Source organism: Sminthopsis crassicaudata, chromosome 1, assembly GCF_048593235.1.
Source record: "Sminthopsis crassicaudata isolate SCR6 chromosome 1, ASM4859323v1, whole genome shotgun sequence".
Classification (NCBI taxonomy): Eukaryota; Metazoa; Chordata; class Mammalia; order Dasyuromorphia; family Dasyuridae; genus Sminthopsis; species Sminthopsis crassicaudata.
In genome coordinates, this window is record NC_133617.1 from 28,808,431 (window position 1) to 28,826,587 (window position 18,157).

General features: G+C 38.4%; 1 protein-coding gene across 1 annotated transcript; it reads left to right on the forward strand.

Moving 5' to 3' along the window:
• The first annotated feature begins 1,935 nt into the window (after window positions 1-1,935).
• On the forward strand, window positions 1,936-16,213 carry OAS1 (2'-5'-oligoadenylate synthetase 1). The gene is given in 7 exon segments (XM_074297229.1): window positions 1,936-2,207; window positions 2,468-2,651; window positions 2,654-2,758; window positions 7,071-7,249; window positions 9,146-9,375; window positions 11,692-11,845; window positions 12,868-16,213. Coding segments are annotated over 7 exon segments (1,104 nt in total). The 5' UTR covers window positions 1,936-2,009; the 3' UTR covers window positions 12,922-16,213.
• Window positions 16,214-18,157: the final 1,944 nt, after the last annotated feature.

Here is an 18,157-nt window from a genome sequence, read left to right on the forward strand (position 1 = left end):
ATGGAAAAAAAAGTACAAAAGCTAATTGAAGAAAACAACACCTTTAAAGTTAGAATTAGCAAGTAGAAAATAATGACTCTATGAGACATCAAAAGTCAAGTAAACACATTCAAAAGAATGAACAAAAATGGGGGGGAAATGGAAAATATCTCATGGGAAAAACACGTGACCTGCTAAATAGATTCAGGAGAGACAATATCAGAATCACAGGACTACCTGAAAGGTAGAATCAAAGGGAGAAACTGGATATCATTATTCAAGAAATTATCAAGGAAAACTGCCCCGATCTCCTGGAACCAGAAGGCAAAATAGGTATTGAAAGAATCTATTTATTACTTCAGGAAAGAGATCCCAAAATAAAAACATTATAGTCAAATTTCAGAAAGATCAGGTCAAGGTAAAATTAATACAAGTGACCAGATAGAAACAATTCAAATATTGGGGAATTACAATCAGAATTGCATAGAGCTTGGCAGCTGCAACATTAAAATATCAGAGGGACAAGATGAGACAAGATATTTTGGGAGGCAAATGAAAGACAATAATAAAGGATCACTCACCCAGGAAAAATAAGCATAATACATCAAGGGAAGAAAATAGTCATTCACTGCAATAGAAAAATTTCAAGTTTTCATAAAATCAAAACTAAACAAAAAGTATGACCTACAATAATGACCCAAGAGAGATATTAACAGATAAAAAAGGAAAAGAAAACATAAAGGATTAAAGAATCAAACTGTTCACATCCATATACAAAAAAAAGTTTTTCTTCCTTCCTTCCTTCCTTCCTTCCTTCCTTCCTTCCTTCCCTTCCTCCTTCCTTGTCCTCTTCCTTCCTTCCTTCCTTCCTTCCTTCCTTCCTTCCTTCCTTCCTTCCTTCCTTCCTTCCTTCCTTCCTTCCTTCCTTCCTTCCTTCCTTCCTTCCTTCCTTCCTTCCTTCCTTCCTTCCTTCCTTCCTTCCTTCCTTCCTTCCTTCCTTCCTTCCTTCCTTCCTTTTCCCTTTCTTTCTTTTTGAAATAAAATCACCAGCATTAAGCCAAATGAGACTCTCTCATAACAAGGAAAACAAAATAAGGAAAAACGCAGCGACTTTACAAGACCACAGTAATTTGAAGAGGTTAATTCCAGGTAGTATAGAGAATGTGTTCTCTTTTGCATAAAGACAGCTGCATAGCTCAGTGGGTATTCAGCAAGACCTGCGTTCCAATATGATTCCAGACACTTCCCCACAGTGTCCCTAGCCAAGTCATTTACTCTCTTAACTTTAATCTGTTTATCTGCGTCTCCTCACCTGTAAAACAATGCTAAGAACAGTAGCACCCTCGAAGCATTGTTATAAGGCTCAAATGAGCTATTTCTTAATTAGTGCTTACACAGTGCCTGGTTCCTAAATATGGATTTCCTTTTCAGGCTGCCTCCCAGAGTCACAGTTGACTCAAATACTCTCCCACAAATAAGGACAGCAGGAACTGGTCCCCAAGAAGGAAGGAGCTGACCAGCACCAGGTGGAGATGAGCTGGGGTTTTTGTTTGTTTGTTTGTTTGTTTTTTGTTTTTGTTTTTTGTTTGTTTGTTTGTTTGTTTTTTTTAGGAAAACCAGAAAACCTCATTTTCAGTGAGACGCAAACGACAGAAAAGCCCGGGATGGTTCTCAGGAGCTGCTTCTGAGGCATCTCTACCCCCTTCTGACAGAGAGGAAGAATAGGGCAGAATTTCTCCTCGGTGTCAGAAAGTTGTTTTTTTTTGTTTGTTTTTGTTCGGATTCCTTTTCCTTATTCTTTTCTGTTACAAAAGAACTATATTTCACCCGGAAGTAAGAGGGGATATTATTTTCCAAAAGGCGAGGTTACAGCCCTGGGTTCGGCACTCGTCAGGAAAATGAAAGTAATCCCGGAGGCGGAGCTCCCTTAGGGGGCGTGTCCTGGGGCGGAGCTAAGGGAGAGGCAGAGGGACCGAGCAGCCCTGCTCCCAGCCAGGTGAGCCCTGAGCTCTGATTCCCTCGCTCTCTCCATGCAGGCTCTCGGGGGCACCATGACTCTGTGGGACACCCGCGCCAGGGACCTGGACAGGTACATCGAGATGCATCTCTTGCCTGAGACCACTTTCAAGACGGAGGTCAAGAAGGCGATCCACATCATCTCCTCCTTCCTGAAGGCCAGGTGTTTGAGAGACTGCTGCAAGTCCCTTCGGGTCCCCAAGATTGTGACGGTGAGCCTGGGACTGATTTCTTTCTATGTTGATCTGAGAATCTGGGCTGGGAGAGAAGGTTCAGGAGAAAGAGAAACCTCAAGCAGGGGGGAGCATCCTTAGGGGGTTGAGCTCCTTAAAAGTCCCCTTGGGAACAGGGGGCTGATTCAGAGCAGAGGGATGTGCAGGGAGGGGGCCGTTGGTTCTCTCCTCCTTTCCTGGGCTCAAGAAACTCTTCCTTCAGGAACAGGCTCACAGCTCTCCGTTTCTGCTCCACGCAGGGAGGTTCCTCTGGCAAAGGCACAGCCCTGAGACATTGCTCCAAGGTTGATCTCGTGGTATTTCTCAGCGATCTCCAAAGCTACCAGGACCAGACAGACCGCCGCGGAGAGTTCATTGAAGAAATCAAGAAAAAGTTGGAAGAATGTGAGCTTGAGCAAGAGTGGATGGTTGCAGTAAAATTTCAACGTCAACAAGGACACCGGATGCTCAAGTTCTCAGCTTCTCCATGAAGTCGGACAATATAAGTCAATGGATGAACTTCCATATGCTTCCAGCCTTTGATGTTCTAGGTGAGAAGCCCCCAAACTGATTTCTGGGTCTCCCCAGTGTAGCATGAGGAGACCTTTCTAGAAGAATAGACCCTGCCCAGTCCCCTTCTCTTTATCTCAACTTCAGTTGATTTCTATGAATGATCAGTCTATATACATTTATTAAGTACCTACTAGGTGACAGAAATCCTGTCAGACTCTGGCAGTACAAGAAAGGTAAAAATCAGTTCCTTCCAAGGGGCCTACAGCCTAATCAAGGAGACAGCCTACAAACAAACGAGTCAACATTACTGACATGCTATAAACAGGAAAAATTGGAGGTAATCAATAGAGGGAAGGCATTAGAAATAAAGAATAATCATTAAATAGTAATTCACATATTAAATTAATTTATATTAAATATTAATATATTAAAGAATAACAATTAAAGAAGAATAAAGAAAGGTTTCCTGTACAAGATGAGTTTTTAGTTGGTATTTGAAGAAAAACAGGGAGGCCTGGAAGCAGAGATGAGGAGAGAGAATATTTCAGGCATGGGATCCAGTCAGGAAAAAATACTTGAAGTTAGGAGGTGGACTGTCTTGTTTGAGAAGCAGTAAATATCATACAGTACATGGACATACAGTATTAAAAGACTGTCAAACAGAGGACTATGTTTGATCCTATAGGAGATAGACTTTCCCTGAAGTCTACTGTATAGATTTAGATTAGAGAGCAGTTTGATAGATTGGGGGGAGGGGAGAAAATGGCATACAGTGAAGAGAAACTTGTGGAAAGGAAGCCAACCAGCAGGCTATTGCAATAGTCCAGTATGAGGTCTTGAGGGACTATACGAGGCTGATTGAAGTGTCTGTCAGAGGAAAGGAAGGGATGTACAGGAGAAATGTTGCAAAGGTAAAATCATATGGCTCTTAGGACATGTTGCTATGGGTTAAGGGCAGGAGTTCTCAAACTATGACCTGCGGGCCAGATGCAGCCCACTGAGGATGTTTATGCAGCCCGGTTATGGCAAATGGGCTGAGGGGCAGAGAAAGAGTGTGAGCTTTTGTTTTTACTATAGTCCGGCCCTCCCCCAGTCTGAGGGACAGTGAACTGGCCCCCTATTTAAAAAGTTTGAGGATCACTGGGTTAAGGAATAAGAGAGAGCTAGGAATGGGAATTGACACTTAGATTTTAAGCCTGAGTGACTGGGATGATAGTGATGATAGTGGGAAAGGAGGATGTTTGGGAGGAAAGATTATGACATCAGTTTTGGAAATGTTGATTCGTTTGTCTGGAAGTCATGTGAAGATAGGAGTCTATATAGGTCAGCAGAGAAGTTAGGGATGAGTTAATAGCTTTTGAGAATCATCAGTATAGAGATCTTTACCTGAAGCCACCGGAGCTGATGAGATCAGAGTTTCCCCTGTTGGACCACACACCCAAGAACTGTTTCAAATTGTAGTTTCTCTTTTCTGGAATTTCATGTTAGAGTTTTTGTTTCTTTTTCAGATTGGGGCCAGTGTAGTGTAGGAGACAGACAGAAGATACCTAAAACTATGGGTGACCAGGATAGTGAGAAGACAAGAACGCAGTATACATAGGTCATGTGATGGGACTGGAGTCTGGAGGTGAGATGGATCAGGAGGTATGGTAAGAACCTTCAAGTATTTGATAGAATTTAATGGGTTAACATGATTGGAATAGTATTGCTTGGCCCCAGAGGGAGGAGGTAGGATGTCAGGAAAAACTTCCTAACAATCAGAGCTATTTAAATTTTGAATGGATTGTCCCTTTAAAAGTCTTTGGTTGTTTTTTTTTTTTTTTAATTAAAGCTTTTTATTTACAATCAATCATTAGAAGTCTTTAAACAAAGGTTTTGTGATCACTAATGATAAGTAGATAGATAAATAAATCATCTGTTGTGTGTCACAAATTCAGACAAAGACAAATATAAGAAACAATTCCTAACTTCAAGTAGTTGACATTCTTTTTTTTTTCTGAGGCAATTGGGGTTAAGTGACTTGTCCAGAGTCACACAGTTAGAAAGTGTTAAGTGTCTGAGGCCAGATTTGTACTCAGGTCCTCCTGACTTCAGAGCCGGGGTAGTTTATATTCTAATAAAGGAAGACAACACATAAAGATAGCATTAGTAAGTGGGATGGACATTGGTAACATGTTATGGAGATGCTATTGAGGTCTATCTCTGGCCAAGTTAAGATAAAAACTCAGCTATCCATACCCAGGAACAAAGTTTAAGTTTCCATGGGAGGCAATCTCTAAGCTCCTTCCCAGCTCCAAATCCCTATGATCTAATGCTATGATAAATGGGGATTCAAAATAACCTCCCATTTTGTAGAACTCAAAAGGACAAACATATAGAACTATATTTTGAGTAGTGAATTCTTACAGTTCCACTCTTAAATGTGTGTCCAAAAAAAGTTTGCTCCATCTGAAATCCAATACCCTCTTCTAAAATAATTAGTTGGAAAACTCCAAGGGTAGATAAGGTGTCACAAGAATCATAATTTGGCCTCTCTCTTTCTCTCTCACTCTTCTTGGATGTAATAATATATCGAGGAGATTTTTTTTTTAAGCATCAAATCAAACCTCACCTTCTGCAAGAGGTCTCCTTCCCCATCAAGTCTCTTCCCTTAGAGATTACTTCCTATTTATACCACACACACACACACACACACACACACACACACACACACACACACACTGTATGTTCCTTTGCATGTTATTTGCATGCTGTTTCTTCCTTTTGAATATGAGTTCCTTAAGGGCAAAAATGGTATATTTGTCTTTCTTTATGCCTCTCAGATTTAGCCCAGTTCTTGGCCCAGAATTATCCCCTAATAATGCTTATTGATCAACTGACTGATAACTGATACTTTATATAAGACAAATATATCTTTAAAAATTTTTAGATGTTTTTTATTGAAGCTTTTTATTTATAAAACATATGCAAGGATAATTTTTCAACACTGACCTTTGCAAAACCTTTCTTCCTTTCCCTCCATGCCTTCCCCTAGATGTCAAGTAATCTAATATATGTTAAACCTAGAAAAAAATATATGTTAAATCAATATATGTATACATATTTATACAATTACCTTGCTGCACAAGAAAAATCAGATCAAAAAAGGAAGAAAAAAATGAGAAAGAAAATAAAATTCAAGCAAACCACAACAAAAAGAGTGAAAATACTATGTTGTGATCCATGCTCAGTTCCCACAGTCCTTTCTTTGGGTATATATGGCTCTTTTTATCACAAGATCATTGGAACTGGCCTGAATCATCTCTTTGTTGAAAAGAGCCACTAGAACTGAGTATTCTGTCATTGTTTGCTTGCATTTTGTTTTCTTTCTCAGTTTTTTCCTTCTTGATTCAATTTTTCTTGTGCAGCAAGATATCTGTATAACTATGTATGATATATTGGATTTAACATATATTTTAATATAGTTAACATGTATTAGATTACCTGCCATCTAGGGGATGGAGTAGGAGGAAGGAGGGGATAATTTGGAACAGAAGATTTTACAAGGGTCAGTGTTGAAAAATTACCCATGCATATGTTTTGTAAATAAAAAGCTTTAATAAAAAAAGAAAAGAGCCACAATAAGACAAATATTTCCAACTGATTTAGAATGATTCTATCACTGGTGATTCCCAAGCTGTGAGGTAGCTACTATGCACATTATTAATCCATTTTTCTTAGAAGAACGAATGGAAGTTCAGAGAGGTTCATCTTCACTGGAAGAAGAAGCAGAAGTTCTTCCTATTCCTAAGTCCAAAGAACTCTCCTCAGCTGTGTTGCTCTTTGCTGCCACCTGACATTTTTTCCCAGTCCCTCATGACCACACTTTATCTATCTCCACTTATATAGCTTCATTGAAGCTCTCCCCACTCAAAAATGCTTTCCTCCTGTCCAAACTCAACCAGCTTGAGCTTTTCTGTGAAGACTGCCCTGACACTGCTCTCCTGCCAACCTGATCCCTCCCTCCCCTACACTTATTACAGATGGTCTCATCCTATTTTTACATGTATGTGAGAGGAAGTGTAGCAGAGACAGCAAGGAGGATTATCTGGGGTGATGGTTTGAATCCTGTCCTAGATACTGCATGACCTCCGGGACAAATCAACCCATTTCTCAGACTCAGTTTTCTAATCTCTAAAATAGGAACCTTGATCATTATTTACTTCTCAGGTCTATTGTAAAGACAGTACTTTTTAAGTGAACATGTCCAGGATGGAACCTGACTTCTGCCCCTTTCCTCACCTGAACTTAGCACAGAACAGGTACTGAAAAAAAAAACACTGGCTGAAATGATTTGGTTTTCCCCAACAGGTCAAGTAAACAGAGATTTAAAGAAACCTGACCCTCAAATCTACATTGATCTCATAAGGGAATCCCAGGCAGGGGGAGAATTCTTCATCTGCTTCACAGAACTACAAAATAGCTTCTTCAGCCAGCGTTGCAACAAACTCAAAAATCTGGTCCGATTGGTGAAACACTGGTACCAAATGGTAGGAATCATCTTGGTTACCCAGGGTGGGATCTCAGGGCCCCCCACAGCCTCATCATTGCTTTCCCCCTATGCTGATCCCTGAGCCTTTCTACTCTCTGGGCAATCACAATGGTCTTCTCAATGACCTCCCTGCCTCTAATCCAGCTTTGTCTCACTTGTCAAAAGGCTCTTTTTTTTTTAAATTGTGGTTTTTTTTGTTTGTTTGTTTGTTTTTCTGGCTATACATGTACATTTTTAAAAACACATTTCCTTATGAATCATGTTGGGAGAAAAAAATCAGACCTAAAGAGAAAATCAGAAGAAAAAGAAAAAAAAATGAACACAGCATGTGTTGATTTACATTCAGTCTCCATAGTTCTCTCTCTGGATGCAGAAGGTATTTTCTATCCAAAATTTATTAGGATTGCCTTGGATCACTGAACCACTGAGAAGAATCAAGTCTGTCATACTTGATCTTGTTATTGTGTACAATATATTCCTAGTTCTGTTTGTTTCATTTGGCATCAGTTTGTGTAAATATTTCCAGGTTCAAAAGACTCTTTTCAAAGTGTACCTCTGACTACACTATCATCCCTTCCACTGCCCATTCAATGGACTTCAACAATTCCACATGACATCTAGGAACAAATATAAAATATTCTGTTCATCCCTTTATCATTAGGACCCTTCCTACCTTTCTTGACTTCTTTGATTTTGCTCTCCTTTGAATACCAGCTAAAATCCCTCCTTCTATTGACAGTCTTCTCTGATCCCCCTTAAATGATATAGATTGGAATGAATGGTCTCTGATATCTTGGTTGGGACAAGTTTCCGTCTAGGTTTCCCTTCAAACAGAAAGAAGCTAGAATTGGGCATGTAGATCAGAACACATTTTAAAGATTATATTAGGAAGGCAGCGAGACTATGGAATATAGTGAACTGCTTGGCTTAGGCCAGAAATACTTGGGTTCAAATCCTACTTTTGCCATAATCTGACTCTGTAATCCTAAGCAAGTCACAAATTCTCTAAATTTCAATTTCTGTGTTCATAGGATTGGAATAATGATACTCATAGTCCCTCCCTTACTCTATTCTTGGAAGGCTCAGATGAAAAAGTATATGCAAATTTAGAGAATTTTCTGACACTGCAATATAGTTTCTTATTATTACTACTTATCCTTGGGAGGGCCCTCCAGACCATACACGTGAAATAACTGAGACTACTTAGTTCATAGAAGGGAAAAACTCACGGTGATGACAGCTGTCTTCCAAATATTAAAGGATCGTCTTATACAATACAGATTAGACCTATTCTGGGTCTGGTAGAATATGGAGCAATGGGCAGAGGTTGTAGGGAAGTCAAGTCACGTCAAGTTGATGAGTTTTTATTAAGCATTTACTATGTGTCAGGCATTGTGCTAAATTCTAGGGATACAAAGAAAGGCAAAAGGTAGCCCCTGCCCTCAAAAAGCATAGAATCTAATGGGGGAGACAATATGTGAACCATGGCATAAGCAAGATATAGATAAGATAAATTGGAGACAGTCAGTAGAGAAAAGATAATTGTATTAAGGGGTATCAGGAAAGGCTGCTTGTGCAAGATGGGCTTTTGACTGGAACTTGAAGGAAGCCAGGAGATAAAGATGAGAAGGGAGAATATTGTAGGGAATCTTGTGCAAAGACCAGCACGTGAACTCGATTCACCATAGGGAAAAATGTCCTACCAATAAGGTAGGCTGAAGTTGAATTGTCTCCAAAGCTAGGGGCTCTCCGTTCCTGGCCCTCCCCGAGTCACAGCTGAGTGCCCACTTAGTCAGCATGATTCTTGAAGGAGATAATCACTGTGGTCTCATCCAGCTTATATTGCATCACTTGCTATTTCCATCATTCTCAATGACTTCTTCTTCCTTCTCAGTGCAAGGAGAAAATGGATTCCCTCCCTCCTCAGTATGCTCTGGAGCTTCTGACTATCTATGCTTGGGAACATGGCAGTCAGGAAATTAATTTCTCCATAGCTCGTGGCTTCCAGACAGTCCTGTACCTGATCCAGAAGTACCAAGAGCTCATGATCTACTGGACCATCAACTATGACACTCAAAATGAGACCATCGCCAGTTATCTTTGTTGTCAGCTCCAGAAACACAGGTACCAGAGATAGGAGCCCCTTAGCCTGAGGGTCAGCAAAGCTTCCCAGCTAATGGCTCTAGTCTCCCGAATCAAAAATCACAAATCCGTCTTGGTTTGTAGCTTTTGCTGATTTCAGAGGTATCAATGTTCACAAAGAAAATTTAACTCTAAGGAACACTTCAGGATGGCCTATAACATATCCAAAGATATTTATTTGATTTTCTTCTTGAAATCTTGTTTCTCAATTTTGATGATTTCTCAGAGACTTTGTGTTCTTGTGAAGAAAGTACCAGACTCAAAGTTAAGACACCAAGACTGAGGGATTTAAGTTGTCATGTTTGTGTCTAGGACAAGCTATATGAAAGAGGCAGTGGAGGGGAGATCCTAGTATGGCATGCAGTATCCTGGAAAATGCTTTAGAGACTATCAAAGTTAACCACTTCATTTTACACATGGGAAAACTGAGGCACAGAAAGCTAACAGAATTTTCTCATACTTAAATATTCAAAGCACAACTCAAACCCAAGCCTTTCTGAGAATCAAGCTCTCTTTCCCATCTTATTCAGGGCTAAGCGCAGCTATTTCTACCACTACAGAAGAACTGTCCACACTGCTATCTAGTTTTCTATCCCTTTGTGACAGGCTCTCTTTTTTTAGTTACAGGAACTCCTTGGCATTTAGTCTTAACTCCACCATTCCTCCTTTCCCTGGGCCTCAGCTTCCTACTCTGTAAAATGGGGATTATACTACCTGCTTTACCTGGGTTGAAGGGCTGGATCAGATGTCATGCTATATAATTTTTTTTTATTCATTTTTCTAAATTATCCCCTGCCTCCCTCCACTCCCTCCCCCCGATGACAGGTAATCCCATACATTTTACATGTGTTACAATATAACCTAGATACAATATATGTGTGTAAATACCTTTTTCTTGTTGCACATTAATTATTAGCTTCTGAAGGTATAAGTAACCTGGGTAGAGAGACAGTAGTGCTAACAATTTACATTCACTTCCCAGTGTTCCTTCTCTGGGTATAGTTATTTCTGTCCATCACTGATCAACTGGAAGTGAGTTGGATCTTCTTTATGTTGAAGATTTCCACTTCCATCAGAATACATCCTCATACAGCATTGTTGTTGAAGTGTACAGTGATCTTCTGGTTCTGCTCATTTCACTCAGCAACAGTTGATTTAAGTCTCTCCAGGCCTCTCTGTATTCCTCCTGCTGCTCATTTCTTACAGAGCAATAATATTCCATAACCTTCATATACCACAATTTACCCAACCATTCTCCAACTGATGGACATCCATTCATCTTCCAGTTTCTAGCTACAACAAAAAGAGCTGCCACAAACATTTTGGCACATACAGGTCCCTTTCCGCTCTTCAGTATTTCTTTGGGATATAATCCCAATAACCATGCTATATAATTAACTACAATGAGTTATAGAACAGTCAACTGTAAATGTAATTAATTATAATAGTCTCGGGAGAGGCAGATGGATTAGTGGATAGAGAATCAGCCCTCCAGGCCTGCCTTTGGCACACCTGGCTGCAGGCCATTGAACAGCTCAGAACAGAGCGTCTATACATGGGGAACATGGGGGCTTGTGTGTGAGAGAGCAGTTGTGTGTGTATAGATGCGTGTTTGTGTGTGTATGGTTGTATACACAAGTAGGTACATATATGTGAGAATATATGTGTATACAATTGTGTATACAAGTAGGTCTACACATATGTGACTGCATGTGTGTTTTAACACAAGTTTTGAATTAGTTTCAAGCTATTTTTAAACTGCATTAAGCTTTTTGGGACACTCTGTATTTTTGATAATTCAACAGAATAAGTTTCCTTTGTGATCAGATGTATTTTATTTTATGCATTTAAAACCGTTCTTCTGAGGAGTCTGTACATCATCACCAGGCTCCTAGAGATGTCCAGGACACAGATAACATCAGATGTTGCTGACCTGCATTGGTAGAGGGAATTTTCCTACCTGGGCTTTCCCTGTATCAGTGAAATTACCGGTTCAGCCATTGCCCCTGTGATAGTCACAGCTTTTGAATACAAATGTGCATACTGGATGGAGGTGGGAGGGACAGGTGTGCTAGAAAAGCCAGGGAACCATATTCATTGGGGATTCTTCTACTCTAAATATCTACTCAACACACCTTTATGCCCATCCATCAATTACTAAATATTTATTAAGCTCCTACTATGTGTCCAGCACTTCTAGAGAGGGGCAAATGTCTTCCTGGAGGAAATCTCTTCTTGGGTTTGGCATCCTGAGAGGAATTTTTTTCCTTAGCCTCAACTCTCTATTGTTCACTTCAGGCCAGTGATTCTGGACCCGGCTGACCCAACTAGTGATGTAGGGGGTGGAAGCCGATGGCGCTGGGACAAGCTGGCTCAAAAAGCTCAACTATGGTCATCTGCTTCCTGCTTACAAAACTGGGATGGCAGTTGGGTTCAGCCATGGAACGTGCCAGTGAGTGAGAAAGCCTTCTCCTCTCACCATTTCTGTCTGTATGTTGTATGTATGTGTGACACACCCAGGAAGGGTACCCATGGACTCAGGCAGCCTTCATCCCTGCACAGCACCCCTCCTCCTCCCCTGGTCCCAGATTCATTGTCATGTGAAATTGGAAGGTAAAGGTCTACTACTCTTGGGGCCCTGACCTAAGCTGAATATTCCAGTTGGGCCTTGATCATCACAAGGCATCACATGGTGCGTCCCATGATCTTCGGATATGGAAGAGTTCAAAAGTAGAATCTAATAGAGGAGACAATATGTAAACCATGGCATAAGCAAGATACAGATAAGATAAATTGGAGGCAGTTGGTAGAGAAAAGATAATTGTATTAAGGGGTATCAGAAAAGGCTTTTATCCACATTTGTAACCCTAAACTGGACCCCAACATGGTTTCTGTTTGGTCCACCTCAAAGATGAATACTTTTTTACAGAGTCCTTAAATGTGACATAGAGCAAAGAGGCAGAGACAAAGAGAGACAGAGATAGAGATAGAAAAACATAGAAAGAAACAGAGACAAAGAGAGACAGAGAGAGCAAGAAATGGGGGGGTTGGCCTCCAGAACCAAACAGTATCCTCCTGTCACTGGGTACCAATTCCCCCTGAGGACCTTGGGCTGCTCACTTCTTAGTGACCTCAAGTTCATCCTAAGATCACCTAGCCTTTTGTTTTGAATTTTCAGTGTTACAATGCTGAGCCCTGGCAAGCTTATACTAACCTCAATTGATAGTTTAGGCAATTGAGCCCAGGGAAGGTTAATGTCAGGGAGTAAAATCTTGTTGCCAGTCAATGAGAGAAGTGGGACTAGAGTTTAGGTCTCCATACTCTCAGCCTGGGCATTTCTCCACCCAACTTTCCCAGTTCATTGCCAGAGCCCAGAGGGACAATTGTCCAGTGAGTCCCTTTCACCCTTCCCCAAACTTCCCTATCAAGATCAGCAGCATCTCTAATACAAATGTATCTATCTTCTGGTTTCAGGTGGAGCAGACTCTGGAAGCCAGCAAAGTCTTGAACCTCATGAACAACCCATAGCAGAATGAATCTTACTTTATGTGCAATATTTAGGGCCCTACCATCATCCCCTTCATGGGTCTAGAACAGGCCAGTGCTGTTTTCTGCCTCTGAAATGTGTTTTTGGATTAGTGGAGATAATGCCAGTAGGAGTGCAATGTGGACATCAAAAAGCACACATTCTTCCTTCTTTCTTCATGAGAGACACATGTAGGTCCAAATTTTGCTTGAGGAGAAACCCTTGGAGAAAGAGAAAAGACTTCGGAAGCGACAGGTGTGTAGGTGGGACTGGCTCCTCCACCTGTCCCTGGTTCTGAGCTAGCCTTTAGGAAATTTCCCTTTAGGTGAGGATGGGGCCTCTCCGTTGGTTGAGTTTAAAGCTCTTTTTTTGCCAGTGTAAGTTATTATTCAATGTACACATTTTCTGGTATATTTAAATCTGTGTTTCTTTTCTGATTCCTGTTTGTCATTTATCATAAAGAGATTTATTAGGTATTTCATAAATATGATTATCTTTTCAGTAACTAACATTTGATGGAAAGATGCTAAGCTGGTAAATATAAACTCGGCACCCCCATTCTTTTAATGGAAAAGATCCAGGGAAGTTAGCAGCTTTCGTACCTAAAAATCTTGCCCCAGAAAAGTAATATTTAAAGGGAAGCACAGATCATCCTAGTTCAGTACTCCTTTTCAGAGGAGAACAGAGTGGCCAGCCTCATAACCCTTGTCCTAAACTCTTCCAGGAGGGAATCAATCTCCTTTTTAGAGGGATGGGCAAGATTCCAGAGATATGTCATGTTTCTCCTTGAACCAGCTAACAATGTAATCAGTCATTCCATATGAATATACATCTTATGTGGGCAGCTTACATCTTACAAGTGAATCAGGGGTGCTTGTCTATCAACTCTGGGTGAGAGCTACTTGTATGTTTGTTTGGGTACATTTGGTTTTGGGGAAGCCCAATGAAACAGGAAGAGTAGAAGTTATTCAGACAGGAAGGAAATTACATTTCAATACAGGGTCCAAATAACCACAAGAATGGAGGGAAGCGGTGAAAATAAAGAGAGAAGAAACAAGAATCACCTTTTGGCCGAAGTGGGGTTAAGAAGTAAAAGTGGAACTGTGAACATGAGGGCCTCAAACAGAAATGTGAATAAACTCAATAGGAATAAGGGAGTAAGTGATAGAAATTTCCTTTGATTAGTGAAGAAGAGAACAACGGTCTGGGGACAGTATTTAAGTTCTAGGACAGTGGATAGAGCTGGGTGTGAAATCAGGAAGACTCATCTCCCTGAGTTCAAATCTGTTGGGTGATCCCGGGCAAGTCACTTAATTGTTGGCTCAATTTTCTCCTCTGTAAAATGAGAAAATGGCAAATCATTCCAGTATATTTGCCAAGAAATCCCCAAAAGGGATCATGTAGAATCAGAAACAACTGAAAAACATCTGAACAAGTATGAGTTCTACTCTCATTCTTATCTTTCCTAAATTAGTTTTTCCCCTCCCCTTTTCAATCCTGAATTGTCAGATTGGCCTAAGTGTAGATTTCAGATAGTTTGGTATGATTTGTTTCTCTTTTAAGATTGAATTTGTATTTTCATTGATGTGGGGAAATTTCAATGATGTGATCATCTGTTCTCCAATTTGGAGTTGTTTGGAACCATTGAGAGATCATTCTCACAGTGCCACACAAACATTAAAGCTGGCATCTGAGTCAAGATCTTTTTGAACTTCAAGGCAACATCTTGATACTACACTGCCTCCCCAGTTTGCTTTTGGACCCTAAAATAACTGGAGATTTCTCAAGCTCACATTCTGATCTTTGCTTATTCATACCCTCTTCAGCTCTCAGGTGCCCAAATTAGGAATTTTGAGAGCACTTTGCACCAGTGCTTTGGGAATCAGTCTCTCAGGATATAAAAATGGGTGTAGAGCCAATTCTTTTTTTCCCTAGTCTTCCACTTGGGAAAGGGACAAAGCAAATAATTCAGTGACTGAAAGTCATATTCATTTTCATTTATTTGGAATAAAATAGAGAAGAAGCCAAGAGTTCCTGCACTGTGGATGATCTTTAGTTAATGAGATAACGGCAAATTAGTGAACATGCAAATTGTTATTCTTATCAGAGATGTTAGCCTCTGTTTGCTTCTAAGCCAAAATTTATATATCTCATATATAGAGCTGATGTAGGTAGCATGAGTCAGCAAATGGCATTCTACTTCTGGAGTAGGGAACACATGGATCCTAATGCTGACTGATATTTATGAAGTGTATGTTTCACTAGCTTACTCTCCAATTCTTTTCATCCATTTTCAAGTCTCTCATGGTTTCTCCTTCCCCTGCTCTCTCAGTTGAGAACCTTGTCTCAGATATGGCATGAATATGTGTGGGTGTGGATTGCCTACAAACACACATTAGTTGTTTATAACTTGTGTGTGCCAAACCCTTATCTGAGAATTTTGATACAAGTATTTTCCCATTCTTTTCTTAGCCTAGATGCATTAATGTTATTTTTGCAGATATTTTTCAGTTTCAAATAATCAAATTTATTTCAGTTATTTTATAAGTATCTCTATTCTTTATGTGGTTAAGAATTCATCTCCTGCCCTGCCCACACATGAAAATTAATATTTCTCCAATAATTTTTAATATAGTTCTTGTCTTTATTTTGGTAGGTGAACTCCCACGTGTTTTATACTGTCTAGAGTTTATTTAAATGTGGTATTTCTTATTATCTCTTTTTACAGTGTTTTGTTTGTGATCTATAATAATGATGATGATTTTTGTTGTGTTGTTACACTGCTTACATCCTTTGACCCAGCAATACTCCTACTAAATCTGTCTGCCAAAATGACTGCAGGGGGCGAAAAGAAAAGAATTCATATGTAAAATACATCTAAGATCTCTTTGTGGTGACACAGAATTGTAAACTGCAGAGATGCTCATCACTTGGGGAATGGCTGGATTATATATGGCTATCTACATAAAACTATTATATTCATACATTTATTTAACAGTTCTTTCTTTGGAAGAATAGACTACTTCTACATATGTGCTTTGTGAAAGAACCACTTTGAGTGAATATCATTTTGACTTTTATAAATATCTATATTAATCACAAAGCTAAATGAGAGAAAAATAGGGGAAAGAAAGTTATGTAATAATTTTATTGTATATTTAAAAGAAATTGCAAGTTATATATAAGAGATTTGCAGTTTCATATGTAATTACCTTTTTGTTGTATTTATTATGGAAAACCTTGTTTATTTCTTAAGTTCAGAATAAAATAATAAAAGTTTAAAAATATATAAAAGATTTCATCTCCTGGAACATTGTACACAGCAACAAGAATATATGATGATCAATTCTGATGGATGTGGGCTCTTTTCTACAGTGAGGTGAATAAGGCCAGTTCCAATAGTCTTTTGATGGAGAGAGCCATCTGCACCCAGAAAGAGGACTGAGGAACTGAGTGTGGAGTGCAATATAGTATTTTTATTTTTTTGTTTTTGTTTCCTTGTGTTTTGTTTTCTTTCTCATTTTTATCTTTTTTGATCTGATTTTTTGTGTAGCATGATAATTGTAGAAATATGTGAAGAATTGCACGCGTTTTTTTTAAAAAAAAATAATTCATCTCCTGGGCATGTAACAAAAAATAGAAAAACAACATACTAAAATCCCCAAATAAACACCAGAATCAAAATACTGAAAATCAAAGGAGAGATTAATAAAACTGAAAGTAAGAAAACCATTGAACTAATAAATATCACTAGGAGCTGGCTTTATGAAAAAGTGAATAAGATAAACCATATGTTAATATATGATTTTTTTAAAAAGAAGAAAATCTAATATACTGTATCAAAAATGAAAAGAGTGATTTTACCACTAATAAAGAGGAAACTAAAGTAATTATTATGGGCTATTTTGGCCAATTATATGCCAATTAATCTGGCAATCTAAGCATAATGGATGAATTTTTATAAAATATGAATTGGCCAGATTAACAGGAAAGAAAGTAGAATGCATAAACAAATCAATCTTAGAAAAAGAAATTAAACAAGCCGTCAATGATCAACTTATGAAAAAATTCCCAGGACCATATGAATTCTTTCAAACATTTACAGAGCAATCAATTCCAATACTATATAAACTATTTGGGAAAATAGGCAACGAAGGAGTCTTATGAAATTATTTTTATGACATAAGTATGGTGCTGATACCTAAACCAGAAGGAGTAAAAACAACAATAAAAAAAATGCCACCATAGACTAATTTCTCTAATATTTATGCAAAAGACATAATAGTAATATATAACAAAAATATCGCTATGACCAAAAAGGATTTATACAAAGAATATAGGGCTAATTCAATATTAGGAAACCTATCAGCATAACTGATCTCATCAGTAAAAGAAAATAAACAAAAAATATGTGATTATCTCAGTAGATGCAGAGAATATGTTGATAAAATACAACATTAATTTGCTATTAAAAGCATTAGGGAGCATAGGAATAAATGAAGTTTTCCTTAAAAATGATAGGTAATATCTATCTAACACAATTTGCAAATATAATTTGTAATGGAAATGATCTAGAAGCATTATTGGTAAGATCAGGAGTGAAATAAGGATATCCATTATCACCAATATTATTCAATATTGTACCAAAAATGCTAACACTAGCTAAAAGACAAAGAAATGGAAGGAATTAGAATGAGCAATTAACTAATAAAACTATCCCTTTTTTTGCAGATGCTATGGTGGTGTACTTGTAAAATATTACAGATTCAACTAAAAAGTTAATTGAAGCAATTAATAATGTTAGGAAAGAAGTGGAATATAAAATAAACCTACATAAATCATCAGGATTTCTTATATATCACCAACAATGAGCCAGTAAGAGATTTCTTATTTAAAATAATCATAGACAGTATAAAATTCCTGGAATATACCTGCTGGGATAAACCCAGGAACTATATAAACATAATTATAAAATACTTTTATATAAATAAAGCCAGATTTAAATAATTAGAAAAATATTAATTGTTCATAGGTGGGCTGAACCAATGTAATACAAATGACAATTCTACCTAAATCAGTATCCTCTCAATTAAAACAAACTATTTTATGGAACTAGAAAAATAATAAAATTCATTTGGAAGCAAAAAATAAAAAATATCAGAGGAATTAATGAAAAAATGCAAAGGAAGGAGGTCTAACAATATCAGATCTCAAACTATTTTAAAGTGATAATTATCA